Source organism: Venturia canescens, chromosome 6, assembly GCF_019457755.1.
Source record: "Venturia canescens isolate UGA chromosome 6, ASM1945775v1, whole genome shotgun sequence".
In the NCBI taxonomy this organism is placed as follows: Eukaryota; Metazoa; Arthropoda; class Insecta; order Hymenoptera; family Ichneumonidae; genus Venturia; species Venturia canescens.
Window position 1 is genome coordinate 9,241,017 of NC_057426.1, and position 25,922 is coordinate 9,266,938.

A 25,922-nucleotide genomic window follows, 5' to 3' on the forward strand; every position below is an offset into this window, starting at 1 on the left:
TTCAATGGAAACTCGCAGAATTTCATCAAAATTCCATCGAAAATCGTCTCAGAGCGAGCAAAATTTGTTCTTAAACTTTACATCTCTAGATAAGAAAAAAACGAAATATTTTTTCTCGTTGAGAAACTGAAAAGTTCAACGACCCACTGTTTGATTGTCTGTCCATTGGTGTAACCAAGAAAAGCAAAAAAATGGTGATTTTCTGGCTTTCAGGTCATCTGCATCCACAAAAATGTGAGAGCACTGTAAAGTTATTTTGAGTGAGATGACATCGTAGAATTGCTACGTGTCAAATGTCAACGTTTTCAACAATAGTAAGTATTTTTGACAGCTCATTTTCAGTCGACTTTTATCTGCTGATATCATTGATGCGAAAAAAATGTGAATTTTCATAAAAAATCGTTTTTCATCGGAACATTAAGTTTTTTTAAGCTCTTCGTTAATCGAATGACGATATTTCGGGATTTTTAAATGGGGAACTAAAAATTCTACATTTTCGAACAACGCTGAAGTTCGTTCGCGCCGTCGGAGTCCAAAGAATTTAACGAACAGAACAAAAATTACATTTGCAATTTCACTAATGTTTTATTTCTCGAAATCATTGCTGTACGTTGAAAAACTACCAATTGAAAATTCGTTAGGGAAGAAAATCGTAGAATAACTGATATTGCTGGAGAGTTATTTTACATAATCTCGTTGGACTCCAACGTTGCAAACTTCAACACCATTTTTTAAGGGGTCGCTCCTGCCCCACTCTTCCCGAGCTGTCGTGCACACCAAGTTTTCGAAAGAGACGAAGAGACTCGATAAATTCGGAAGCGATTTTCCCTCTTATTTATTCTCCTCTCACTTCTCTCTCTGGCTTCGCTCCCGTCCTTTTTTCTAGACGTTACAAAAACAAGCTTCAAACTAATATTAACTGTGTGTTGGCAACATGTAAGACGAGATCGTATTAACGAGCTCTTAAAAGTCAGATCAGAGAAAGAACGAGCATGTGCTCCCAGCTGGTGGAGCGTAACCGGCGTGCCGCCCGATATGGCAGACCGGCCCGCGGCGAGAGCTAAACGCGCGGAACCTTCGACTCAGCCTCGTTACAAAAAGAGTTTCCAAAAAGTCGTATAAAAGTGATGCCTTTTGCTCCGGAGCTCCCCTCGAACCTCGATTTCGCCTCTTTCTTCTTCCCGCCCGCTGCGAGGCTTCTCGGAAAATATTGACGGAAGGGCCAAGGCTCCGGGTCCGAGTATTTCCCTTCCGAGGAACATTTCTCCGGGGCTCGCGCTTACCCCCGAGTTTCAAAGCTCTGAAAACGCCTTGGAAACGTTTTGGAAACTTCACCCGCTTCGGGGCAGGCCTGAGAAATCGAGCAAATTTACTAAAAAGTTTCGTTTCGGTGCAGGCGATAAAAATATCCTGAAAACCGGACTTCGGGGAGGCTTCCGAGCGAGCTTCGTTGCCGGAGGAATAAGAGCAGCAATCCCGGGCAGGAAAAAGGCTCGCGAGAGCTGCGGGCCTGGAGTCGATCAGCCCCGTTCGGTGTCAGAGCTATCGAATATCCGTATCGATATCGCGGGCTGCGGAAGACGTTGAACACGCGTGAGCGAGAGCCTCGGAGAAACGTCGCCATGTGTTATTGCCACGGGAAGCGTCGGAGCTATCATAGCCCGAGATAATTGGAGATTTCAAGTTTTTTCTTCGCCCCTCGAGTAGGTCCGGTGGTGGTCCGGTGGCCCGGGGGGTTGAGAAGAGGAAGAAGTTGTGAAACGGAGGATAAACAAATAATAAAGGAGGGTGAGAATCTCGGCGAGGACCCTCGATTGGCTGGTCGCGTCCGAGAGTGGCGTGGCTCGTATTCCCTTGGAGCCAATCCCTCGGCAAGCTCTCCTAAAAATATAACGAGTTCAATTAGTAGGAGGAGATTCGGCTCGTCCTCTGGCTCGACGACGAAAGGGGGAGCGAGGAGGAACAACGAAGAGGAAAAAGCGTTAGTTTACGCGGCGAAGATGTTGCGCGACGCAGCGACGAATGACTCGGACCCAGGGGCTCAGTCGTCTCCGAGGATTCGAGCAAATCGGGAGTTTATTCAAATCGCTGCATCTCTACAGAGATTCGTACCCATTTCGTCGCAATGTTTTTATGCGAATGAAGAAAAACGCGCCTCGTTTCCATGGGCCGATCGGTTTTGCTCTTCTTCCCGCATCCTCCTCCTCCCTGAGCGAGTTCAGCGTCGATTTCGGAGGCCCCCGAACATACCGCGGAGCCAGGGAACCTCCCGTCGAGCCCGGCATGGCGTCGGACCGGAGCATCGACGAGTGCAGGAGCGGCTCGAGCTCCGCGGAGCAGCGCTTGCGGAGCCCCAAGTGCGCGAGGTGTCGCAATCACGGCATCATCTCCGGCCTCAAGGGACACAAACGGTCCTGCGCCTGGAAGGACTGCCGGTGCGCCTGCTGCCTCCTCGTCGTCGAAAGACAGCGCGTCATGGCCGCCCAGGTCGCCTTGCGGAGACAGCAGCAGGCTCATGGGAATTTCGTCAGCCAAAATCTCGCCTCCGTTTCTACTGATGTCGCCTCGAAAAGTGGCCTCGAACGACGAAACAATAGCAGCGGTCAACACCGCGCAGCTGCCGCTTATCAAAGGAGGTTGCGAAACTTCCAACGCCATCAGCTGCAACTCACGCAAACGAGGATTAGCGTCACGCAGAATTTTCAGAGCCTCAACTCCATTCGAACGATTCCTTCGACGAGTAAGCTATTCCTTCGCGTCCCACGATCAAGGGACTCCAGTTTTCACGAATTTTTACTCCCCCCCCCCCCCCCACTGAGCTTTTCGACTCGTCACTCTCGACGAATTTGAAACCTTAAGAAATTAAGGTTCCCTAGCTTTTTTGCTACTAAATCGAGCTACTTGGCTCTCCGGCGACTCGACGTCCTGCGAGACACTAAAAACCAGTGTTTGCTCAACACTCGAGACCGCTCCAACGATCAGATACGCAGTCGGACCCAAATAACTCGACGATTACCCTCGGAACGTACGCCTGCCTGCTCGCTTCGCGAAATCGTGGCTTTCGGGAATCCGAATAGTTGCTTAAACCTTCGACGGGGACGCCTCCTTTCGCCGATATTCCAGTCCTCGGAGCCTCGCCCTCCGGAAATTTTCCTCTCGAAATAAATCGATGAAATCCCCTCGATTATTCACTCTGGCAATGAAAACAATGAAAAAGTTAACAAACAGAACGTTTACGATCATTTGCGAGGAAAGGAGAAACGCTTGTTTTTGCAGCCAGATGAAGGGAGTTATTCACTCAGCCCTCGCGACAGCTAAACAAACACATAAGTTAGGAGCCGCGTCAAAACGTGAAAGCGACGAGTGCGGAAGATTTTCGTGATCACTCGAATTTGTGTCTTTTGACAGTTTTTTTTCGACATTTCGACTCCCATTTTTCCATATTTTCGTAAATAATTTTGTGACTTTTGTTTTTTACCCATGATTATTGTCAGGAACTTTGTGATTCCAGTGATTCCAAACGGTCAACTCCTCGGACCGATCTCGAGGGTCGAAGACGACCGGGAACGAGGCTCCGGGAGTCCGTCGATCGAGTTGCAGCCCTTTTGTCCCAGCGGCTACTCCGGAATGACTTGGTTCAATTGCATCCCCGAAGCATCCAACTCCAATCGAAATTTCAACGACCTTGTCATTTCCGCCACCGAATGCCACGACAGCCCCTTCGACGGGGGAGAACGTTCGAAGGTCGCGAACAAAAAACCACCGATTTCCTTCAGCGTCGAGTCCATCATCGGGACCAAGTGATATTTTAGCCAGTCGCAACGGTCTGAAGCAGAGAAACTCCATGAAATTATTTGCGAACGAATTTCCTTCGAGAGTTTATACGAAAAAATATTTTTTCGTCCCAAATCATCGATCGTCTCGATGCAGTGAGGCAATTTCTCAAATTTATTGATAAAACACTTCAAATAATACTCCGCTAACTCCGCACATTGAATTCGGTCGCTCGACTAAAAATTACGCCAATTTTTCAACCCGCGTTACTCGTATCGATGAATTTACTTAATTTTTCTAACCGAGATCGTGAAAAAAAACTTGAAGGTTCTAAAAGTTAGTAAAATCGTTTTTTAACCTAAAAAATTGAACGATTCGTCCAACACGAATGACCAATTAGATTTTTATATTTTAAAAATCATTCGATTAGGAGTCTTTGAAGTTTTTCGGCCTCAGCGAATGGGTCGAGGTGGGATTTGTAAATATAATTAATCAACTAGAAGCTCGATAACGTGGCATATTTTTAATTACTGTACTTCGATTGGCATGAATAATGGAATGTAACAATGACAGTCAGCCAACAACGGTGTGATAAACTCATTCAGAGTAAAAACATTAACGGGTTTTACGCGTATTAGTGGAAATGCAGTAGAAAGAGCGAGGATTATTGCACTGGACTTTTTCTCCTCTCGTTCTGCGCAACTCATTTGTCAACCTCTAATATCTTACTGCAATTTTTCATGTACAAATTCATTTCGTTGTAATCTATAAGAGTATCACGAATTATTTCGTAAAGAATGTTCGGCCATTCTTGTTCGAGTATTTGGAGCTTCTGTACAGCGTCGATCGTCTGATCTATCATGTTTGACAGATGAACTTTTCCCTTGTGTCGCGATATGAGATCCTCCTGGAATGGAAATTTTCATTGCCTCAGTCAAAGTCCATGGAATCTTCCTCGCGAGCTTTCCTCGTGAGGAAAGTAAATTTATTTTTCGAGCAATTGTACGCAGTAAAATAAAATGAATAAAAATCTCGACGGAGACCCGGAGTGCCGTTATTTACGAACCTGCGTGACATTTCCTCTCCGCAATTGTAAGGCCTCCTTCGCAACGACGTTTCTCAACGCTGGATCGCTGCTGAATAAAAATTGTTTGGCAGTGATTTGTTCCCCGTTCAACTTTTGCGCCTTCTCCAAATGGAGCCTCTGGAGGAGTGGCTGCAAAAGGGACTCTGGCAGTGACCACATGACGATGTCAGTCAGACCAGAATACTCCTCGTTCGCGAGCTCGATGTCCCTTTCGCTAATCTGAATAAAATCGTTTGAACGTTCGTTGCTGTGACGGAGGTTCGACCGAATCGCAAGATTTTTATTTCATATTTTCTTTCCGAAAGTTTCGAAACTGATGTCACTTAGTTTTATGAGGAAATTAAATTTGCTTTTTTTACCTCTCTGCCATTGATGACCTTCAAGCCCCAGTGGGCCAACCGAAAAATCGTGTAAGTTCTCCAATCTTTAGCAATAATGGGATTTCCCTCAGGCTCGATTTGGATGCTGGTCAATCCCTGGACCTCGGCAAGTGCATTCAATTGCCCCAAATGACTTATGTTCGTTTCTTTGAATATGAAATGTTCCGCGTTCGGAAAACGACTCTTGAGCTTGCTCAATACCATCGCGATACCGTTGAACTGAACGTAATTGAATTTCACGATGTTTACGTCCGTCGCTTTCGTTGGCTCCCACGGCCGGTCTATGAAACGTAGAGCTCCTTGGCCATAGACGTTCAGACAGCGCCCGACTATTTCCACCAAGTAATCGCCACCTGGAAAAAAATCCCAATTTATTTATAATCGAGTTTGTTGAAAATAAAAAATCGAGGATTTTTGGGGCTCGACATCGACGCGATCTCATAAAACGTCATGCTATTTGTGAGAAAAAATATTTTCATTCAAAAGTTTCGAGACAATTGATGACACTTTGACAACCGGTGAGAAGGCCTGTGACGTAATTCGCGAGATTCGAGCCAGCCGATCGAAGGCATGTTTATATATTCGTTATCTTCGATCTTTGAACAGGTGCTCGGATAATTTGCTTTCCTTTGAGAGCAACATTCGAAATTATGCATTGACCTTTGTTTGGACAACTGAGGAGATAAAACTGGATCGCTCCGCTTTTTAAACTCTTGGCAGAAAAAAACTGCAATCTGCAAATTATGAGGTCGTTGAAAACTGCGAATTATTTGACGCGAGAATACCCAGGAACGATAATTATGTCATCGAAAACAAAAGGCTTGGATGTTTTGCAAAATCGAATTAAACACGCCGCGAAACGCAGCCGAGTTTTGTCAATCACTGAGAACTTGAGCTTCCGTTGCTTTCGAAGCTTGCAACCTCCGCTCAAATCGATTCCTGACACATTTTTCTGTCACAAGAAACTAGACGAACTCAACTTATTCCCTGACGCTATTTTCAACACAATAAAACAAACTTCGACACTTCGAATTTCGAATTTACCGTTTTGTGCAATTTTTCGAATCCGAGATTTGTAAAGAACGAATCTCACTTGTCGTAAACGTATAAAGGATTAGCTACAGCATCGCTATAACAAAGGGAACGAATAAAAATCACTGAAAAACGATGCGCAGCCGATTCGCGCGTCACAACTTTATGCTACGAAAACAAGAAAAACCGGAGTCTCGTTGTTCGCTCTTTCCAAACGCGTAAACACTTTCGTCAGAAACCAGAAAAAAATCTCATGTTTTTCGTTAATCTGGGTTCGGTCAGCTTTCGTAAAAAGAGAGTTACGATTTCCCTCCAAAATCACGAGAAAATGGATTCTTCCGTTAAAAAGTACGAATTTCGGTTAATTCCCGCTGCTCGATGATACTTTTCCGATGAACGAATAATAAAGATTTTATTTGAACTTATGAATGTTTGAAGGACAAATTTACGAAGAAAAAACTCGCTGTGGACTGTCGGAGGAGTGCTCCAATGACAAAAAATTGTGCAGAAAAACAGCGAAAGGACAAAACACAATGAACAGTGAGATAGGAAATTCGAACCTTGTTCTTTTTCTTTAGGCGGAATAAGCTGCGGTGGGGGCGTTGGAGTCGCAACGGCTCTGTGTTTGGCCCGAGCGGTGGCAGCTCTGTTGCTCTTGTAGTGCACCATTTTCTTTATTTGCGCGCTTCTAATGCGGGTTTTCTCATCTTCGGAATCGTAGAGATCGTCAGCTTTGGTGGTTGAGGAGCTGCTCGAGTCGCCAAAGATGGATTTGTTGCTGTCGAGGCTACTGTTGTTGAAGCTCGACAAGTGAAACTCGGTTTTGCCGCAATTGGGGTTGTTTTTTGTAGCAGTTTCGTTCAGTTCGTGAGTGAGAAAAAAGGATTTTGTATCTGTGAAAGAGCTTTGACCGACGGGGCTTCGTTTCCCGTTGTTACTTGGTATTTCCGGAGAGAGAAAGGACTTGGAATTCCTCTCGTTCGTAGTGCGGTTTTCGTTTTCGAGTTTTTTTAACAATGTCAAAGTCGGTCCGACCATGCTGTTGCAAATATTGTACAAATCGTTTTTTTCGTTGTCGATCGAAAGTGCGCGAACGTTGTTTGTTTTGATCAAGTGATTTCTCAAGCCGGTTTTGAGGCTCTCGTGGCTCTCGGAGCTCTCAAGGTCACTGTCGGTCGTTGTTTCAGTGCTGTCGATGAGGAGGGCGTTGCTTCGAGGGTTTCGGAGATTCTCGTTGATCCTAGCGTTCGTAAGATTGTTTATAATCGGCACGAGAATCGGTGGCAGTTTGAAATTCAAAGCATTAACTCGGTTGACGTTTTCCAATCGGAACAAACCGTCGCTCGAGTTGCTCCGCTTCTTGAACTGTATTTTTCGGGCTTCAACGTTCTCGTTTATCGCGGTCAAACTTCCGAAACCTTTGGATTTGGTGTCGTTCAATCCCTTCACCAGTTTAACCGTGTCGAATTTGCTCGTATTCTGCAAATGTAAACCCCGCAAACGCTCGCTCTTGATGTTGCTAGTTTTATGCCCGTTGCCCGAAAAACATTTAGTCTGAGACCTCAAAAGCTCCCAATTCGTTTTCGCGTTCGTTATAACCTCTTCTCGACGCACGTTCACACAGACTTGGGCACTTAGATCCAAAAACGCCGAGTTCGATTGCTCCTTCGTAGTCCTCCACGCCATCGCTGCGCGTCTAACCTGTTCGTTAACTTGCATCGTCGAAAGTACTTGCAAATTCGGTAAATACGACACGAGAAAAGACACGCAGTCCGCGTTCAATGTCACGGGATTGCCGTCTATCGAAACTTCCCTTATTTGAAGCGCTTTTGCCAAACTTCCCATGTCTTCGATCCTGCGTTAAAAATACATTTTTCTTCGTCACGATTACGACGATTGGCTCTTCGACGCAAGTGCATGCCTTCGCGCAGAGAAATCACTAACGTTTCAGCGTGCAGCCTAAATAAGCACAAAATTCGAAATAAAACCGATTCGTGACACACGTGAGTGAGTGTGGAAATGTACTGAAAAACTGATTTTAAGGTTTTTTCAAAAAGTGTTAGAAAATAAATTCAGATTTTGCGACGCGAACGAAGAGCTTTAGGCTTAAAAATCGGCGAGGCCTTTTCTAATTCGATTTTCGAATTTACGACTTTATCATCTCTACGAGACTCATCGTGCCGAAGTGGATTCGAATCCAAGTTTTTTTCGATAAGACTCGACAGTGCGCGGTGTGATAAAATCGGCGCTGCGAGGATTTTTTAGTAGCATTTTAACGGGTGCTCAAGGTGCAAATTCCTCTTTCTCGAATGGCTGAAATGAATATTTACTTACTTTTGTATATCGTTGTTGCTGAGATAGAGTTTCTGAAGCTGAGGAGTTTCGCCGAAGCCCAACAACTTTTTGATCTTGTTTCGTTTCAAGTTGAGTTCTCTGAGAGAGGTTAAGCCCTGGAAATCGTTGAATCCAACGTTTTTGACGTTGTTACCAGCGAGATTGAGAACTTTCAGAGATTCGAGTTGTTCCAAACCGGATATTTGGACGATTTGATTGCCGTGCAGATCGAGTACTTCGAGTTTGACGAGCGGTTTGAGACCTTCGATTTTCTTTATTCTATTTTTGCCTACTAGCAAAACTCTAAGATTCTCCAACGTGCCAAGATCGCATATTTTTTCTATTTGGTTATCGTACAAATCCAGAAAAACTAGTTTCGTTAATTGAGCAAAGTGATCGCCTTCGATTTTCGATATGAGATTGTGCTGGAGTGACATTAACCTCAACTTCGGCTCGCTTATTATTTCGGGAAAGCAGGTTAAGCCTCGCCTGTCCAGGCATATTCTGTCGGGGTTCTTTTCCCGCTCTGCGCTAGTTCTCGTCGCCACCACTGTTCGACCTTCTCCAGCTTGTTGCAGTGCGACGACGTCGCACCCACCGACCTCGGCATCCTCGAAGTTGAACGTCGAGCCTGACGAGCTTTCAAAGTTTCATGTAACCTCAAAACTCTCTTCTTTTGTTTTTCAGCGTTCAAAACAATGCCTTCGAATCTACAGTTACAAAGTGAGTGTGCAGCGAGCTTACAAAAGGCGTCGACAGTTACGAAGCGTCGTGTTTAAATTCGTAAAAATAGTAAATTGTCCAACAATTCCCAGCGAATCAACCAAATTTCACAAAAAAACGAATGGAGAGAAAAATAATAAAAATTCGTTGCTAAATTCGCCTCGGAATTTTTACTTCCCCAACCTGCCGATTTCCTCGTATTTTTTACCGTACAACGCATACTTGGAACCTGTTCCAAAAACACGTACGTCACGATTTTCTGGAACTCGTGAACAATCTAAACCAGCCGCGTTTTCCCTTTAGTCACAGTTTTATAAAACTTTATTAATAAGGCGAATTTCAGCGAGTGTGGAGTGATGCACGCGATGAGAATTCTTGGAATTTTATTTCATTGCGTCGTTCAACGCGCTCGGTAATTCGATAATCATCGATGTTTGTTCGGAAATAAACACCAAGTGCCAGAAAATTTGAAGAAGCGTGAATAAAAATTGTGAATAAAACAAATGAGCGAGAGCGAGAGTATGTACTGAATTACTTGGAAGAATTGTAAGATCTCTTGGTGAGCTTTGAAGGCACCGGGGCACCTGGTAGAACAGGCAATGCCGGTGCAATCGTGAAAAATTTATTGTCCTCTTGATCGGGTTCGCAGTGCACGGTTGCTGACTTGCCTCTCACATTGAATACCAATTTTTTTCCCTGCCAATGACTGGATTTAGTATATCGAAAAATCGTCGGGACTAATCGATAAAAACGGAAGGAAAAGGATCATCGGAAAAGGTAGGAAGTGTAATCGTGAGGGTCCATTCGAGTTGCGAGGGTTAAAATATAAACACGAGTGCATTTTTCTTCTCCATAGCTACAGTCGTCCGTTTTCATCTTTTTATTTTCACAATTTCATATAAAACGAATAATTTTCGGATAAAAAGTTGCTTACCTGCGACTTTGTATTACTACTTATTGGCATCACATAACAAACAAAATGTGAAAAAAAAATAAACACCTAACACACGCACACAATATGGCTGACAACACTGAGAAATATTGAATATTCTTTCCGGTAGGGCTTGTGCACGTTTCATCGAATTATTAGGAATATCAATAAGCGTACCGAGTGATACGGATTTTGATAGAGAGCAGAGTTATACGTCATTCGAGTTTCCTCTTGTTTGTTTGTCACTGCGCGCTATCGCGCGCGACCCTTCCCTGTTTGTCCCGAGGATCGACATGACAGAAATGAGATCATGTGACATTCGAGTCTATATATCTATGTATTTTTAGTATACGTAGCAACGTATTTTTCGGTGCTCGATACAGATATAGACGGTCCAAATAAAAGGACTCGCTTTTGGGGCTAAAGTATTTCACGAAAATTGTATCACTGTCAACGAGAGCCGTACCGGCTGGTACATACGAGAACATGTGTTCATATGATATATATATACACCGCACACGATCCACTTCCCATCCTATGTATCTTATATATTTCCGTATATGAGAAAAAGACAATTTCAAATAAAAGGACTAGTGACTTTGTACGTAAAACAGCGAATAATTTGACGGAAGTTCGTCATTTTTTTGAATCGAAGTTTTTGGGGTACGAAAAGGCGAAGGTATAGAATACGGATATGAATTAAAACTGTGAACGTGAAATGGATGGATAGATTTTTTTTTCATAGCAAATTGCTAGTAACTTCCGACAGTAGTCACAGGTCATAGCAGTCTTCTGCTCGAGCGCTGGCGGCCGAGAAGAAGAGTTCTCGTGCGTAAACAGAAAGATGAGTCTCATCGGTGCTCTGGGTTTATTAAGATTCCCAAAAATAAATATAACTCCAATTTACTGTGCGGTTCCCGTGAACCGTTATGCAGCTCCAGGTACGAAATCATTACAATACATCGCTTTTAATCGGTATTCGAACTCTGTTTTGTAATCATTATTTTGAGGTTACGAGAGGACGGTAGTTTTGTGACAGTGTGACCAACCCACGAACATTGCTTCGCTCCGAATGCGCGCGCACTTTGGAGTCTTACGCGAAAGTTTAAATTATTAGCAAACGTTTCCGATTGCTGTTTTCTCAATGAGTGTCAATGAGTGACACTGGGAATCTCGTTTTTATGGAATTTCGTACCTTGCGACAGTGTCACGATCGAATTGACCGAACATCTTCAATAACTAATGACTTTTGACATCTATTGCAGCTTTTTTTCAACCCAAAAAGCTGTCTTAAACCGTCATTTGCAATTCGAAAGCTGAACGACTTAAAAAAACAATTTATTCAAATGAATAACAGCAATAATGTCGAATGATCCCAATGCTTTTGAAGGTGCCCAACTCGAGAAATCAATCGATACGATCAATAAAATCACGACAATTTCAACAATATATATTCGACGCCATACCGTAACGGTTTATCATTAAAAAAAAAAAAGCATTCCCATATAAAAAAATGGCAAGCAATTAGCTCGAAGCTGCGGCAAGAAAAAGAATTTGTTATCAAGTTTCAAACTCTTTATCTAACGTTTTTTATCCTCTGTTATCTAGTGGCTCTTGGCAAACTGAAAAAAGGAAAAAAAGCAGGAGCAGCAACCGAGAAGAGGCTTTTGCCTGTGGAGAAAGATACGCACAAGCTGGTGAAATTCGTTTGCGGTTCAAACATTCTGAAGGAGGGAGGTCAGGATGTTGAAATAAAACCAGACTCCGAGTACCCCGACTGGCTATGGGAAATTCGAACCGGACCTGCACCACCGCTCTCCGAACTTGATCCAAATACAAAAGCTTACTGGAGGCGAGTCCGGAGGGATAATCTTTTACAAAACAATGCGAGGGCATCGACAAGAAAATTCTGAACTTCTCGTTTTTCCATCGCATCTTTCTTACAACAAATTTAACAGAGATTAAGCAATAAAAAAATACTTTAACCAAAATGTCAGTCGCTTCAACGGCTTTAGTGGTTTTCCTCACTTTTCTTCACGCTCCAAAACTCATCGATTTCAAAGCTTCCGTAAACTTCAATTTGTTTTAACTTCTGCAAGTTTTGACAGTTTTTTTGTTTCGAATCTAATAGTTTAAAATTCTCAAGCATTCCGATTCGTCCTCGAAATTCTCTTTCTCTTCTTTTCCTGCGTTCGGCTCGTTGCGTCAGCAAAAAGAATGTTTACCAAATTATTTGTCGAAGGTGAAATTCGAAGATGAAGAATAGCCAATTGTAGATATTTTTTTTCAACGTAAATAGAAAACGAAAATCTCCAAATGTGTTTCTAGTTCATGAACAATGTCCACCCGAATTCCTTCACAGAAAAATGCCTGTTTGGGTGAAAATTGCGAATATTCAGTCACAATAAACGAGTCACGAGTCTCAATAATAATTTTATCGTTCACGAGCATTTCAGGGTTGATGAAGAGCCAGAAAATCCTGAATTCGTTGATGGAGTTGGTTGGACGATGAAAATAACAGGAAAAGAAGAAAATGAAGCGGAAGTTTGTGGAATGAGAGATCATAGGATGAGATGCAAACTAGGAAGATTGGCAGAGTTGTAAATTGAAGGCGAGGGGATCGTAAATTTTCAGTGGATCGTGATAAAGCGATGGTCGAACACGCCTCGATGAGCTGGAAAGCACACAAACGCCAAGTTCGTATTTACGCAGCAACGAAATGCAGAACCGACTCATCAAAAGGATCCCACAAAAAGTGCGATTCCCTCGGCTCGTGAATAATCCAATAATTATTTTCAGACGACGCTGGAAAAACTGAAGAATTGTCCGAAATTTCGAGGAGCTTACGAATAAGGAGGAAATTAAATGACGAGCTTGGAGAAGCTGGACTCGCTTGATTGCTCACAGATTTGCAAACTCGTCAAACTTTGTTCCCCGCAGGAGTCTGCTTTCCCGTCATTCACGCTTCCTTCCTGAGAGTCACGAAGCGAGAAACGAAAAATCCGTGAGACAGCGTGCGGGCTCGATCAACGCGACAATGAAATCATCTCACTAATGATAGCGATCCCGGAAACGTTCCGCTAATCGTTTATTAATTAATTGGCGGTCGGCTTTGGAGCGAGTACGTGACGTAAGCACGTAAACACGGATAAGGGATTATCGATAAAACGAAGTTTTCTTCCCACGAACTTGTATCGTTTATCTGACGAGTTGACTGCCTAGGAAAATCTATATAAGAAGCTTTTCACCGATTCGGTTATGCAGTTATTTCCATTTGATCTTCCGGCACGCGAAAAACTTGGAAAACAGATTTTTTCATTGGCACCAACTCCGGAGCTGTTTCGAACTCGAAAGGATCGTCGGCAAGGCAAGGCAAGGCATTGGAAATGCGTTTCGTTACTTTCTCACTCAAGATTTCATTCGGATTTTCACTCATTCGTACATTTTTATGCGACATTCGTTGATTTTATTGTTTCTTAACGTTTTTTCATCTGTTCTGATCGACTTCCGGTCCATTGGTCCCGTGGGTTCCGAGGGGCTTTCACTCGGGCACGAAGAGTTTGATTGTCGGCGCGAACGGGATCGGATGTCGGAGCCAGGGACAGAGAATCTGGGAAAAATTGAAGGAAAATCTTGGAAAAATCGCCTCGGAAAACTTTTCAAGATTGTCCAAAATTTTTCCAGATTCACAGGATTTTGAAATGCTTTGAAACGTTCGAACGAGTCTCAAAAGGGTTCAACTTCGTCGCACATTCGGTTTGCGTAATTTCACTGCACACTCCACGCATTCAACGGTCCCCGGTGAGATCAATGGAAAGTGACGGTTGAACGGGCAATCGAACGAGGCTTCGGAGATGTGCACAGGTGTCGAGACCCACAATGAAATTCAAGGGATCGCGATCGGGAGTAAACAATTGATGCAAAGATAAGGAAGCACATGCGCGACGAGGAATCGTAATCGCAGCGAAGAATAACGATACGAGTTTGAGAGTAGAAAGAAAGCGATTTTATTAATCGCTTACGAAATATGTTTGCCGATGCGAAGGTCGGAAATTGCGACTGTTTGCTCGGCAGCTGATTGGGTCAATCGTGTGCCAAAATTAGGGTGGGTGCGTTAACAGGAAATGGGAATGTGGTATAAATACTTGGGGAGTTTCGAAAAAAAGCAACATTCGAGAAGCTTTTCTGAAGGAACACAAAGCAGCAGGTGAGCCTAGAAACAGTCGAGACTCGGGAAGACTCTCCGTCGTCAAAGCACCGCGCCTTTTTCTTCTTCCGTTGACGAGTCGTCGCGGGGAGGTTGAAAATGAGGCGATAACCGTTGATAACGAACGGGTGAAGCGAGGGAAATAAAGTTTTTTCGAGCCGAGTCCGCGTGGCAGCGGCCAGAATCTTCCGCTGGCTCGGCACGATCTCAGGCTTTCTCTGTTCCAGTGACTGCTTCGAGGTTTTCGCTATAAGACACTAATTCGGGATTTTAATTTCAGAGATGAGAAGCCTCGTACTTTTGGTTGCAGCCTGCTTGGCCCTGACGGCGCACGCCTCAGGAGAGAGTAAGTTAATCGAACGACGGACGGCGAGTCTGGTCGCCAGGGAATCGACGAAAGTAAAATCTCCGTTTGTTTTTTCAGAAAAGATCGTTTGCTACATGGGCGGTTGGGCCGTGTACCGTCCCGGGCTGGGCAAGTTCAACATCGAAGACATCCAGCCCCAGCTCTGCACTCATTTGATCTACACGTTCGTCGGGCTCGTTGGAAACGACATAAAAGTTCTCGACGCCTGGCAAGACCTTCCGGACAACTGGGGCAAGGATGCCTTCGGCCGTTTCAACGCCCTCCGCAAGTTGAGCCCGAGCACGAAGACCCTCATCGCGATCGGGGGCTGGAACGAAGGCTCTCAAAAGTATTCCCAGATGGCTTCAAGCGCAAAGTCTCGAAGCGAGTTCGTCGCGAACGCGGTCGCCTTCACGAAGAAACACAACTTCGACGGCTTCGATTTGGACTGGGAATACCCCGCTCAGCGCGGAGGCTCACCCGCTGACGTTCAGAACTTCGTCGCTCTCGTCAAAGAGATGAGAGAGGCCTTCGACAAGGAAGGATTGCTCCTGACCGCCGCGGTCGGAGCCGCCAAATCCTCGGCCTCTCAGTCCTACGACATTCCCCAAATCTCCAAATACCTTCACTTCATAAACCTGATGACCTACGACCTTCACGGCTCCTGGGAGCCCCAGACGGGCATCAACGCACCGCTCTACCCGGCTGCCTCCGAAACTGGACTCTCCAGGGAATTGACTGTCGTAAGTACAAATTCAATGGCAAAAAGGTTGCTCGTCCGGGCTCGTCCGGGCCCGCGGAACTTTGAGAAAGAAGCGAGTCTCGAAAAACTCTGTTGATCGCACTCATCAAACGTTTTCCATTCCCTTGACCAGGATGCCTGCGTCAAATACTGGTTGGCCCAAGGAGTAGACCCCGAGAAGCTCGTCCTCGGTGTCGCGTCCTACGGAAGAACGTTCACCTTAGCAAATCCTTCGAACAACGGCGTCGGTGCCCCGACCCAGGGACCCGGATCAGCTGGGCCCTACACTCGTGAGTCAGGATTCTACGGATACAATGAAATTTGCGACATGCAGAGCAGCGCAGAGTGGACCGTGGTCTTCGACAAGGAGAGACGCTGCCCGTACGCTTACAACGGCAAGCAATGGGTCGGCTACGACAACGTCGAGTGAGTAGAGAGCGCAGTTTTTTTTAACATTTTTTAATATCCTTGAAAACGCGCTTTCCCTCGAGTCTTGAAACGTGTTCGTTTTTTTTAGTCAATTTCATCCAAAGATCGAATTCGCTCAAACTTTTTTGCTCAAAAGTTTCCGTTTGGAAGCCTCCCATGTAGTTTTCGTGGCTCAATAGCGTGCGACGCAGATTCACAAAAGATTGTTCTTATCAGCAGAGGTTTTATTCGTCACCGGCGAGATTAAACGAGGCATCGGGTTTCCATCGTTCGAGCACCGACTGATTTGCTGCGCAAACACAATATCGATTTTGCTCGAAGCACTCTCTCTCTCTCTCTTTTTCTTTTAAACTCCACTCACTCGTATCTCAATCGGTGATAAAATTCGTCAGTAAATGAGGAAGATTCGAGAGCGTCTTATCGGCACTCGCACCGCAGACGATCCCCCTCGAGGGATTCAAGGAATCTATAAAACAAAGGGAAACTTTTTGTTGACAGGTCGATCAAGGAGAAGGCCGAATACGCGAAGAAAATGGGACTCGGTGGTGCGATGATCTGGTCCATTGAGACCGACGACTTCAGAGGCAAATGCGGCGAAAGCTACCCGCTCATCAAAACCCTCAACCACGTTCTCCGCAACGGAGTCCAAGTCTCCGAGCGCCCGACTCTACCGCCCCGCAGCACGGAAGCCCCCGCGACTGGCGCATCGAGCCCCGTCACCGAAGGGCCCCAACCGACCACCCCCGAGACCGTCAACAACAGCGGAGACTGCAAAGCTCCAGGAAACATTCCCGACCCGAACAACTCCTCGCAGTTCTTCCAGTGCGTTCCCCAGGCCGATGCCGGATACACGAGAATCACAGTCCCGTGCGCCCATGGACTCGTCTTCAACCCTTCCGCTGGCATCTGCGACTGGAAATCCTCGAGCTACTGAAACAATCCCCAGGCCTTCGGAATGACGCGGCTTCGTTCCAGCTCTGAATAATCGGACGCAAAATCCTCTTGTGATAAATAACATTCACCAAGTCCTCGAATTTTTCGTACTTGCTCTCGATCAAGTTCGCAATCCACTAGCTCTAGATCGTAGTTTTTTAAATCTATTCAATCTGATAAGGAATAAATATTTATGAAGCTAACGCCGCTTCCGAACGTTGATGTTTCTCGTGCGATCGGTTCAAGCTTCCCTCGAACTGCCCTCCAATTTCAGCGAATCAACTCGCGCTGCCGGCCTGCTCTACGGGACCGAACGTTCCTCGAACCCGACAATCGAGTTCATTCGTACACGGTTTTCTTCGTTTTTCGATTAGGAAGAGAACCTTGTACGATAAGAATGCGATCGAAGACGACAGAAACTCTACAAAACGGGAAAACGTAAAAAAAGAAACGTTTTTTCCTAAAACCGTTTCTTTTTCTTGTTTAACTTCAATTTTTTTCTGATCGAGAGTATCGATCGGTGGAGTTTCTCCCTGAGGCGGGGAGTCGTGACACCGAAATAATGAATTAAAATTAGTCACATCGAGATTAGGCTCCTAATTAAATTTCGCAATAAAAACTTGGCGGAATCGCGTGTTGGGAGAGCGAAAAAAACTGGCGAGAATTTCGGAGCCAGCACTATCTTGGAGCGCGGCATTAAAGTTAGACGATCGAATTGATACGTTATCGCCTGATCAGGTGAGAAACATCAATGAAAAGATTGAAATCAGCCTTTCAACGTTTAACGGCTACAATTTTAATCTCGAAACTAAAAATAAGCGAGCGAAGAATGATTTTCTAGTGAAAGAAACGAAAAAAACACGATCGAGTCGTTGGCCGAGGGAAACATATCGCGCTCAATGTTTTTTATTCGATCATCGAATTCGAAGATCTTCGGAATCGATTATCGGGTATAAAAGATTGCGTCGATGTGTCTGCGCTCAGCAGTTGTGAGTTTGGATTACCGAGCAGAATTCTCAGTCTTCTCGATCTTCGAGCTTCTTTCGAAAGATCTGCACTCCCAAAAACTCTGAGGTCGGTATTTCCACTCGTAAAAATCACTTTTCGTTCGAACGTTTCCATTGGAAATCACTTTCCACTGGAAACATTTGTAATGTACTACTTTTCAAAAATTTTCAAAGTATTTAAACACCGATCACAAACAGCATAGCATTTTTTGGATTTTCCTACTTTTCGTCCCTTCAATTTTAAACAGCTTTACGTCGATAGCAAAAAGTGATGCACGTGAGAACTATATTTCGTTTTGTTTTCTAGTGTTGTTCGTCACGTCAGACTAGCATTTACTAATAAGTGGAAGTGTACTGTAAACCACGAATTTTGACTGTCAGCATAGTTAATTCTGCGATAAATACACGAGTTCACGCCGAATACGTGTGACATTTTGTCACGCGTATAGTTTTTTTCAGAGTTGCTCGAGCCTACTTAACAATATAAACATTTGAAGTGACTGAAAACACTTTTGACTATGCTTATAGAGAAAAAGAGTCTTGAGTCTTTTGAATAAAAGGTATGGGTATTGGTCTTTTTATTATGGTGGATAGAACATTTTTTATTACTGCTCTTAAATTAATGCTGCAATCCAATAAGCATATACTGTCCCCGAGATACTGTATTCTTAGTACTTTCCTCTATTGATAGTGACCGACGATTTTTTTCTTCCAGATGCGATCACTCGTTCTCTTGGCCGCTGCTGTCGTGGCTGTGACTTCCGTTGCCTCGGAAGAAAGTACGTAACAACATGAGATAACAGATTTCTCGATACTTTAATAAAATGCGATGGAGCCGGAGCGGTTTCGAGTTAACACGAAAGCGTAACGCGCCAGCAGCAGGTTTTTTGGTCGTCCTCACTCGAAAAGGACGTGTCGATGGTGTTTCGTTGAAGGAGAATTATAAAATTGCTCGAAGAATGAAAAAAATTGGAAGCTTTTGGTCTCCCTTCGAAGATCGAAATGGCGATAAAATTCTTGTCGAATTTTATATTTGCAGAAAAAATAGTTTGCTACTTCGGCTCTTGGGCGACGTACCGACCCGGCGTAGGGAAGTTCGTTGTGGAGGACATCGATCCGAGTCTCTGTACCCACGTGGTCTACACGTTCGTCGGGCTCGACGCAGAAAACAATGACGTGAAGCTGATCGATCCCTGGCAGGATCTTCCGGACGGCGGTGGCCTCGACGGCTTCCGGCGCTTCATAAATTTGCGAAATAGCCACAAGGACGTTAAGTTCCTCGTGGCGATCGGCGGCTGGAACGAGGGCTCGATCAACTACTCGGACATGGTCTCGGACCCGGAAACTCGCCAGGAGTTCGTCGAGAACGTCGTCAAGTTCGTGCAAAAGTACGGCTTCGACGGGTTCGACGTCGACTGGGAATACCCCGGACAACGCGGCGGCGAGGAAGAAGACGTGGACAATTTTTCCGCCCTCGTCAAAGCCCTGAAAGAAGCTCTGGGCCAACGAGGCCTCATCCTCTCCGCAGCGGTCGGCGCTCCCCGATCCTCGGCCTCGCAGTCCTACAACATCCCAGAAATTTCTAAATACGTCGATTTCTTCAATCTTCTCTCTTACGACTTTCATGGCCCTTGGGAAAACTTCACTGGCATTAATTCTCCTCTTTTTCACGGAGCAAACGACGACGAGCGCGACCAGGCATGGACCGTTGTGAGTGTCTTCGACCAACCATTCGTTTCACTCGTTTTTCATTTCGCGGATTCAATGAAAAGATTCAGCCCCACGGAGGGAATTTAATTTGAAAAATTACCGTGAGTCACGGTAGTGCCGCGACGAGCTGCAATTCACGATATTATTGTGGGAGAGAAATTGAATTTTCCTGTAAATTAAATATTTATTGTTCCAAGGAGAAACTTTTACCGGAGTATTCAGTCAATTTTGACGTCCTATCTGCAATATTTACTGTTATAAAACTAAAAGTTTTGCTAAATCTTTGACATTTTACAGTGCCTTACAGAAATGAATACTTTTCGTTAGCTTGTCCCTGCAGTCAAATGTCTTGGTAAATTTTACAGTGAATTTCACGCTGAACATCACCGTTTACTTCTCTCCATGCCCGAACGCCGTCGACAGCGATTGGGACTTGATAATCCTTTGGAAAGTCTTTAAAAATGATCGTTTACAATCCATGATGATTAAAGGATATTTTTCTTGCTGCCACCTCGAAAAAAAACAACGTTTTTCAATAGCAGTTTGTGGATGAATCACGCTGATCGATAGTCGACCGAATTGTTAAGCCTCTCTGACCCGAATCGAGCCAATCAGATTAGATTTCATATCAATCGGTTTGGAAGCTAAATACCGCGGTTTTTCGTTCCGAGGTTTTCGTAAGTGATAGAGAAAATGAAAAGACTTAAAGTTCACAATTTAGAAAAAGCTTAATCCATAGCAATATGTAAATCGATTTTGGACTCTTCAGAAGACAAAAAAAGTTTTTTCTTCAAACTTTGCTTTATCCCGTCCGCGATTACTTCCGGTCGCATATTCGGGGCAATGATTTTAACGATTCCATTCGAAAGATCGAAAAGATCGAACGATTTTTACTAGCGACTCAAATGTTACTCCAAAAGAACGTTTTTCGACAGCAAAAAAGTCGTTGTAAATCAAAGTCATGGAGAATCATCGACGATTTTCAAAAAGCGGATAAAACGAAAAAACGTTTTGGAAATATGTGAAAAAGAAGTTTCCGCAGTTGGCCGAGTGCCCGACATTCCCATTTTTGTTGCAGGACGCTTCCGTCAAATACTGGCTATCGCAAGGTGCTCCACGAGAGAAAATAGTCGTGGGGATTCCCTTTTACGGTAGATCGTGGACCCTGTTGAGTCGCACGCACACGAGCGTCGGAGACATCACCGTAGGCCCGGGGCTGCTCGGCCCGTTCACGAGGGAATCGGGAGTTCTCAGTTACATGGAAATTTGTCAAAAGCAGCAGAAAAGAGCGTGGACCGTTAAGTTCGACGAAGAGAGGCGATCGGTTTACGCTTATCGAGGTCACCAGTGGGTCGCGTACGACGATGTCAGGTGGGGATTGAACTCCGCCGAACGACTGGAGCAATGAGTTCTTTTGCCGGAGCGTTTTTCCAACGAATATCCGAACGACGAATAACGAAAAATTGAATTTTGTGCACAGATCGATCAAGGACAAAGTCGAATACATCAAGCAAATGGATTTGGGCGGTGCGATGGTCTGGTCGCTCGACAGCGACGATTTCAGTGGGGTGTGCGGCGGTGGCAAATATCCTCTGCTCACTTGCATCAACAAGAATCTTCGGGGCCGATGATAATTCGAGTTAAGAAGTCAAAATACTTGTAGGATTATGAAAACAGATCGGGAGACCAGGAAAATTCGGTGGCCAGTTTGCCACGAGCATCGTGTTCATATTTCAAATAATTTTCACTCGATAACTAGAAAGAAAAATATTGTAAAAAAGAATAGATATTTTCTGTCGATTAAATAGAAAATATAAATAAAATAATACAGCATAGACCCGTAGTTTCTTCGAAAAATGCTTAAAGTTAGGATTTTTCGAAACTCCTCTCACGAGGAACGATCAATTCCATTGGTTCAACCCTCCGAACGGTTGCTCAGCAGCTGACGTTACTAGGGTCGTCACAAGTCTCGGTTACTTCGTTGAATATCAATCCTTGTCGGCAGTAGTAAGTCGCGGGTATTGCCTCGTCGTACAAGCAGTGATAAAATTTAGCACAGTTGTAAGGGTCTCTGAAGTAACCGGAAGTGACGCAAGTCGGGACCAGCGGCACCGAAGGCTCTTTCGGAAAGGTGTTTATCGCTGGATCTTGCGGCGGAGTTATTTCGTTTGGATCCAAAATTTCATTCTGTATGGAATTTCTGCCGTATCGCTGCGGACTTCTCGCCAGGGCCATTGACACCAGAACGAGGAGAATGCAAATTCTCAATGACGCGAACATCTGTAATTGAAAAAAGAAGAATTATAAACTCAGTTTTCTCATTGCTGATTTTGGGGTTTTGAATTTACTCGTTTTTCCAATTCTCTTGACAATCGAATTGCAAAATATTTTTTAAAACACCAACAATCCGATTTTTTCTCATGCACTTAGGAATTTTTTTATTTTTCAAATAAAGTTTGACTCGAATCTCTTTACAATTGAAAGATTTTGACAATTGTTAATTAGCTGAAATTCTTTTTGTTTGCTGATAAAATTTTGTTATTTATTTATGAAGTTGCTTGAATCGCCATCTTTTGTACTCTAATCAACTACTCAAGACGATCGATTTTTCAACAATTATTGCTAATCGAATCTAATTTAACAAATTTTTTAAATGATTAACGGTTCCAGTTTCTTCAAATAAAAATCTGGTAAACGAAAAAAAATGATTGAAATGCCTCGAAAGGCAGTTTTCGAAAAAAACAAAAAAAGTTGAAACTGGTGAGCGAGATTTTAGTGAAGTGAGAAAATCTTGTAAAACTTTGCATTCGTAAAAAAACTTGGTGACTGGCACCCCCGCAGTCCGAATATGAAAAATGAATGTTTCACGTACCTCGACTATGGCTGAGAAAATCGTTTGAATTAGCAAAAAAAAAAAAAAATAATTGAACTGAGGAGCGTTCTCTCGAATCGGCAATTCGAATAAAACTGTTGACTTTTAATGTTGTCGGTGTGCATTTTATACCCTCGTCGGTTGTCCGTGTTTATTCAGTGGTTTACCTTCCCCCACTGTGTTTTGGCGAATGGTCAACAGAGATCATTGCGCAGAGAGATCGTTGATACGTGGAAATGTTTACTGTTTACGCATTATGTCCCGGCTTATTGCTACATTAATACGAGCGTCGCAGTCTAGACACGAGCAATCACAAAATTAAACGATGATCGAGGCTGAAGAGATAAGAAAGTAGTGAGAGAAATGCGAATTTCTAATAGCATTTTTATGACCGTCGGAAACACTAAAACTAAAGAAAATTTGATTAAAATGAAAAAGAAGAATCAAAGTTTGTGGTAATTTGTGGTTCGCAGTTTTTTTGATCAAATCGTAAGAATTCGGAAGATCGTAAGATCAACAGTGAAAAAAAACGTCGTTTCACCGCTAGGGTCAATGCCGGGAATCGAGTGCTGAAAGATTTTTATCAATACTGGATTCTGCGTCGAGGCGAATGACTAATATTCGGAGATTAAGTCTAGTAAATAAAAATGGGAGAAACCATGATGTAAATGGATAAATTATAACGCGGAATTTGACGTCGCAACTAAGATGCGTCACGAATTATAGAAGAGCGTTTTTACGCTTGTCCTCTGAACTTCCGTGCTCGGAACTTGTAAGCAAATCTTTCGACGACCTAGACCTCGTTTCGCTTCTCCTTCGTAATTCACGTTCCCTCGGTTTGACCTAATGATAAGAGAGAAACTTCCTCGTAAGGCAAAATAAGCGTGCATTACAAAATTACACGTTGTTACCGCCAGTGAGATAAAAGTTGGTTTTTTCTCCACCTTTTTTTCCTCGATTCTTTATCTCCGATTCGTAAAAAATACATGAATATTTACAACTGGAAAAAATCTCAGATTCACACGTAACTCGATAAGTCTGGGAACTGCGCGACGTACGTAAACCTTTTTTCGAGCTCCGGCTTCTCCGATCTGTTTGAATTCACTGGCACCAAATTTATAACGCTCTTTGTCAGTTCGACCGGCCGCAACGAACCGAAGAAATCAGTCACTGGCACCGTTCTCGGATCTCTTCTGAATAAATCCTGACGGACTCCAACTGTCGACAAGCAATAGTGCTTCGGACAAACCTTCAACTGAAATTTCCAAATGTTTTTTTCCAATTTAAAATCCGTGCTTCATTTCTATCTGTCTGAGTAAATCGCCATTATTTTGTACTCACGAATTCACTGAGCTTTTTCGAGCTCGATGGCTCAACTTGCTCCAAAAAGTCCAGAGCGAAATACGTGTAACGATCTATGATGTACACTCCGATTGCCGGGTCCACGTGGTGCTGAACACACAACAAAAATTACTTGTCAGTAAGTTGACACAGTTTACGTTCTATTACAGGGAATTTTATTCTTGCCACGGATCTTCTTGGACATTCTTTGCCATTATTGCTCAGCTATCGAATATTTTAAGAAAAATAATTTCTTCTGAAATCCTAGATTAGTGAAATATTAATTTATTTTAAATTGTGTTTTATCTTCAATTCAATTCGTATGAGTCAAACGTTTATATCGTGTTGTTGGGAAAAAAATGAAAAAGATCAAATTGACGTGTTGTACAAACTGAAATGTGATCGAATGAAATTCGAAGAATTTTTAGTTTCAGTTGGAGCAAAATTTAAACACGTTTGGATCGAACTGAAACTAAAAGAAACGTTTACATACCGAAAGAGAATCTTCGCCGACCAGACTAGAAGCGACGGCTAAAATGTTGGGGGAATAAAGTTTCTCGTACATAGAGCTGGCCTGGCAAGTGTCAACGACAAAAAGAATTTCATGATAACGTCTCTTTTGCCACATTTGTTCAAGGGCGTCGCTGAGGTCTTGGCTGGTAATTTCTTCAGAGTCTTGGAATTTGAGGAAACCATTGCCACCATGGCCAGTGAGATAAATCAAAATATTGGAACCTTCGTCTGTGAGTAGCTTTTTGGAACGAGGGGTTTCAGGTGGTAGTCGACCGGTGAGGAGACGCACAAAATTTTCAACGGTCACTTCGTAACCACGGTAATCGACTTCAACATCATCGCCGTATACGTTAATGTGTTGTTTGATATTGTTGAAGACTGTGGCTGGCCTTGGGTTCCTTGGATTGCAGGCCATGTCATCGGCTATCATGAGAATTATTTGGGAATCTGGTATTCCAAGCCTCTTGACACTCCGATAAATTGACAGCACATTTGCGACATGTCGATAATTGAACCAAAATCTTGAAGTATCCACAAGCACGGCCCAATTGTTTGAGTGTCCAGTTTTACCAAAATTTTCAGGTATCTGAACAGGAAATAGAATGAAACCGTTTTACAAATGTAATTTTTCTAACTATAGCTCGAGTATTATGATTGTTGAAAAATTTGATTCAGTATTTGAAGAAATAAAATTAACATTCATTTGATCATAAAATATTTATTAGAAAAATTGTGACAAGCAATTTCTCCAAATTTTCAGGTTTAAAACCTGCTTGGAGGAAAAACAAAATTCTCCTTTATAGTCTCCCAATAAAAACTTCAATGTTAAGGTGAGGTATTTTGCAAGAAAATTCAACATCGTTGCGTTACAAAAAGTTTTACAATATCGAAATTAAGTCACCGAATAACGATAATCGGAGAATTGATTAATTATTTCGTGTTAGTAAACTCACCTCCCAAGCGTTGAATAGGCCGAACAATGAGCATAAAAGCAGCAGCAAAGTGTTGAGATACATTTTGACAAAATTCTTTTTCTTTCCAAAATGAATTTAATTCATAACTCAAGCGTTTTTTATTCGTTAGAGGCTGTTCAATTGCTAGCTGTTTTTTTTTAAATTTTATTTACACACCAGCCCACTTAACCTAAAATAACGCTGATCATCTGTGTTTTAATACTAAGCACTCTGCACTGACAAACTGTCACTGACGCTACTGACGCGTCTCTACTAACAATGCTTAAAAAAGCTTAGATTTGATAGCCTTTTATTCTTACGCCGAGGTTGTTTATCAGTAGTTTAGTGGAGTATGGTATCGTACTTGGGTGCTCCAGCAGAGCTAATTGATCGGAAAATTCATATTGAAATATTGCCTACAAGCGGTAAATCTGCACAGCATATCGATCCGAAAAATGGAGTCGAATTTTTTGTATTTGGTGATCACTTTATTATTCCAAAATAAAATTCTGTCAAAAGTTTTGTGACAAGTAAGTTTATTTCCACGAAATAGTTTTGCCAGTATAAAAATTACCATGACCAGATACTACCCCTTAAGAACTTCCCCA

General features: G+C 43.3%; 6 protein-coding genes and 1 long non-coding RNA gene across 9 annotated transcripts; 5 read left to right on the forward strand and 2 right to left on the reverse strand.

Moving 5' to 3' along the window:
• The first annotated feature begins 1,980 nt into the window (after positions 1 to 1,980).
• LOC122412272 (uncharacterized) lies at positions 1,981 to 4,350 on the forward strand. Its single transcript, XM_043421717.1, has 2 exons — positions 1,981 to 2,740; positions 3,512 to 4,350. The coding sequence occupies exons 1-2, from the start codon at positions 2,023 to 2,025 to the stop codon at positions 3,802 to 3,804; spliced, it is 1,011 nt and encodes a 336-aa protein (XP_043277652.1). The 5' UTR covers positions 1,981 to 2,022; the 3' UTR covers positions 3,805 to 4,350.
• On the reverse strand, positions 4,278 to 11,032 carry LOC122412263 (leucine-rich repeat-containing protein 49). The gene is made up of 7 exons (XM_043421696.1): positions 10,265 to 11,032; positions 9,866 to 10,026; positions 8,608 to 9,246; positions 6,834 to 8,128; positions 5,221 to 5,594; positions 4,841 to 5,080; positions 4,278 to 4,681 (listed from the first exon to the last, which is right to left on the reverse strand). Exons 1-7 carry the CDS (start codon positions 10,292 to 10,294, stop codon positions 4,478 to 4,480), a joined length of 2,943 nt encoding a protein of 980 aa, XP_043277631.1. The 5' UTR covers positions 10,295 to 11,032; the 3' UTR covers positions 4,278 to 4,477.
• Positions 11,033 to 11,035: 3 nt separating this feature from the next.
• On the forward strand, positions 11,036 to 12,252 carry mRpL54 (mitochondrial ribosomal protein L54). The gene is made up of 2 exons (XM_043421723.1): positions 11,036 to 11,202; positions 11,870 to 12,252. Exons 1-2 carry the CDS (start codon positions 11,106 to 11,108, stop codon positions 12,172 to 12,174), a joined length of 402 nt encoding a protein of 133 aa, XP_043277658.1. The 5' UTR covers positions 11,036 to 11,105; the 3' UTR covers positions 12,175 to 12,252.
• Positions 12,253 to 12,406: 154 nt separating this feature from the next.
• LOC122412266 (acidic mammalian chitinase-like) lies at positions 12,407 to 17,121 on the forward strand. 2 transcript variants are annotated; one of them, XM_043421705.1, is made up of 6 exons: positions 12,407 to 12,957; positions 13,061 to 13,633; positions 14,749 to 14,814; positions 14,893 to 15,557; positions 15,690 to 15,982; positions 16,484 to 17,121. In XM_043421705.1, the coding sequence occupies exons 3-6, from the start codon at positions 14,751 to 14,753 to the stop codon at positions 16,917 to 16,919; spliced, it is 1,458 nt and encodes a 485-aa protein (XP_043277640.1). In that variant the 5' UTR covers positions 12,407 to 12,957; positions 13,061 to 13,633; positions 14,749 to 14,750; the 3' UTR covers positions 16,920 to 17,121. The 2 variants fall into 2 exon arrangements, with proteins under 2 accessions (XP_043277640.1, XP_043277639.1); XM_043421704.1 differs by having other exon boundaries at positions 13,061 to 13,628.
• A 137-nt stretch (positions 17,122 to 17,258) lies between these two features.
• LOC122412267 (acidic mammalian chitinase-like) lies at positions 17,259 to 21,574 on the forward strand. Of its 2 annotated transcripts, none has more exons than XM_043421708.1 (5): positions 17,259 to 18,485; positions 18,641 to 18,704; positions 18,965 to 19,635; positions 20,714 to 21,006; positions 21,116 to 21,574. In XM_043421708.1, exons 2-5 carry the CDS (start codon positions 18,641 to 18,643, stop codon positions 21,264 to 21,266), a joined length of 1,179 nt encoding a protein of 392 aa, XP_043277643.1. In that variant the 5' UTR covers positions 17,259 to 18,485; the 3' UTR covers positions 21,267 to 21,574. The 2 variants fall into 2 exon arrangements, with proteins under 2 accessions (XP_043277643.1, XP_043277642.1); XM_043421707.1 differs by having other exon boundaries at positions 17,259 to 17,992.
• A 1,830-nt stretch (positions 21,575 to 23,404) lies between these two features.
• Positions 23,405 to 25,456, reverse strand: PIG-K (Phosphatidylinositol glycan anchor biosynthesis class K). The gene is made up of 4 exons (XM_043421716.1): positions 25,315 to 25,456; positions 24,342 to 24,947; positions 23,849 to 23,959; positions 23,405 to 23,762 (listed from the first exon to the last, which is right to left on the reverse strand). The coding sequence occupies exons 1-4, from the start codon at positions 25,375 to 25,377 to the stop codon at positions 23,526 to 23,528; spliced, it is 1,017 nt and encodes a 338-aa protein (XP_043277651.1). The 5' UTR covers positions 25,378 to 25,456; the 3' UTR covers positions 23,405 to 23,525.
• Positions 23,850 to 25,836, forward strand: LOC122412276 (uncharacterized). Its single transcript, XR_006261318.1, has 4 exons — positions 23,850 to 23,987; positions 24,486 to 24,680; positions 24,772 to 24,943; positions 25,122 to 25,836. It is a non-coding gene; the product is annotated as an uncharacterized lncRNA (long non-coding RNA).
• The last annotated feature ends 86 nt before the right edge of the window (positions 25,837 to 25,922 follow it).

Excerpts from the sequence above, each read along its gene's own strand:
- LOC122412272 (XM_043421717.1), top strand. The coding sequence starts at position 2,023 with ATGACTCGGACCCAGGGGCTCAGTCGTCTCCGAGGATTCGAGCAAATC. Across the intron at positions 2,741-3,511 it reads TCGAACGATTCCTTCGACGA|TGATTCCAAACGGTCAACTC; the intron begins GTAAGCTATTCC and ends TTGTGATTCCAG.
- LOC122412263 (XM_043421696.1), bottom strand. The coding sequence starts at position 10,294 with ATGCCAATAAGTAGTAATACAAAGTCGCAG. Across the intron at positions 10,027-10,264 it reads GTAGTAATACAAAGTCGCAG|GGAAAAAAATTGGTATTCAA; the intron begins GTAAGCAACTTT and ends AGTCATTGGCAG. Across the intron at positions 9,247-9,865 it reads AGATCTTACAATTCTTCCAA|CTCGTCAGGCTCGACGTTCA; the intron begins GTAATTCAGTAC and ends AAACTTTGAAAG.
- mRpL54 (XM_043421723.1), top strand. The coding sequence starts at position 11,106 with ATGAGTCTCATCGGTGCTCTGGGTTTATTAAGATTCCCAAAAATAAAT. Across the intron at positions 11,203-11,869 it reads GAACCGTTATGCAGCTCCAG|TGGCTCTTGGCAAACTGAAA; the intron begins GTACGAAATCAT and ends TCTGTTATCTAG.
- LOC122412266 (XM_043421704.1), top strand. The coding sequence starts at position 13,520 with ATGCAGTTATTTCCATTTGATCTTCCGGCACGCGAAAAACTTGGAAAA. Across the intron at positions 13,629-14,748 it reads TCGAAAGGATCGTCGGCAAG|AGATGAGAAGCCTCGTACTT; the intron begins GCAAGGCAAGGC and ends TTTTAATTTCAG. Across the intron at positions 14,815-14,892 it reads GGCGCACGCCTCAGGAGAGA|AAAAGATCGTTTGCTACATG; the intron begins GTAAGTTAATCG and ends TTGTTTTTTCAG.
- LOC122412267 (XM_043421708.1), top strand. The coding sequence starts at position 18,641 with ATGCGATCACTCGTTCTCTTGGCCGCTGCTGTCGTGGCTGTGACTTCC. Across the intron at positions 18,705-18,964 it reads TTCCGTTGCCTCGGAAGAAA|AAAAAATAGTTTGCTACTTC; the intron begins GTACGTAACAAC and ends TTATATTTGCAG. Across the intron at positions 19,636-20,713 it reads GCGACCAGGCATGGACCGTT|GACGCTTCCGTCAAATACTG; the intron begins GTGAGTGTCTTC and ends TTTTTGTTGCAG.
- PIG-K (XM_043421716.1), bottom strand. The coding sequence starts at position 25,377 with ATGTATCTCAACACTTTGCTGCTGCTTTTATGCTCATTGTTCGGCCTA. Across the intron at positions 23,960-24,341 it reads TCGGCGAAGATTCTCTTTCG|CACCACGTGGACCCGGCAAT; the intron begins GTATGTAAACGT and ends TTGTGTGTTCAG. Across the intron at positions 23,763-23,848 it reads CGAAAAAGCTCAGTGAATTC|TTGAAGGTTTGTCCGAAGCA; the intron begins GTGAGTACAAAA and ends TGGAAATTTCAG.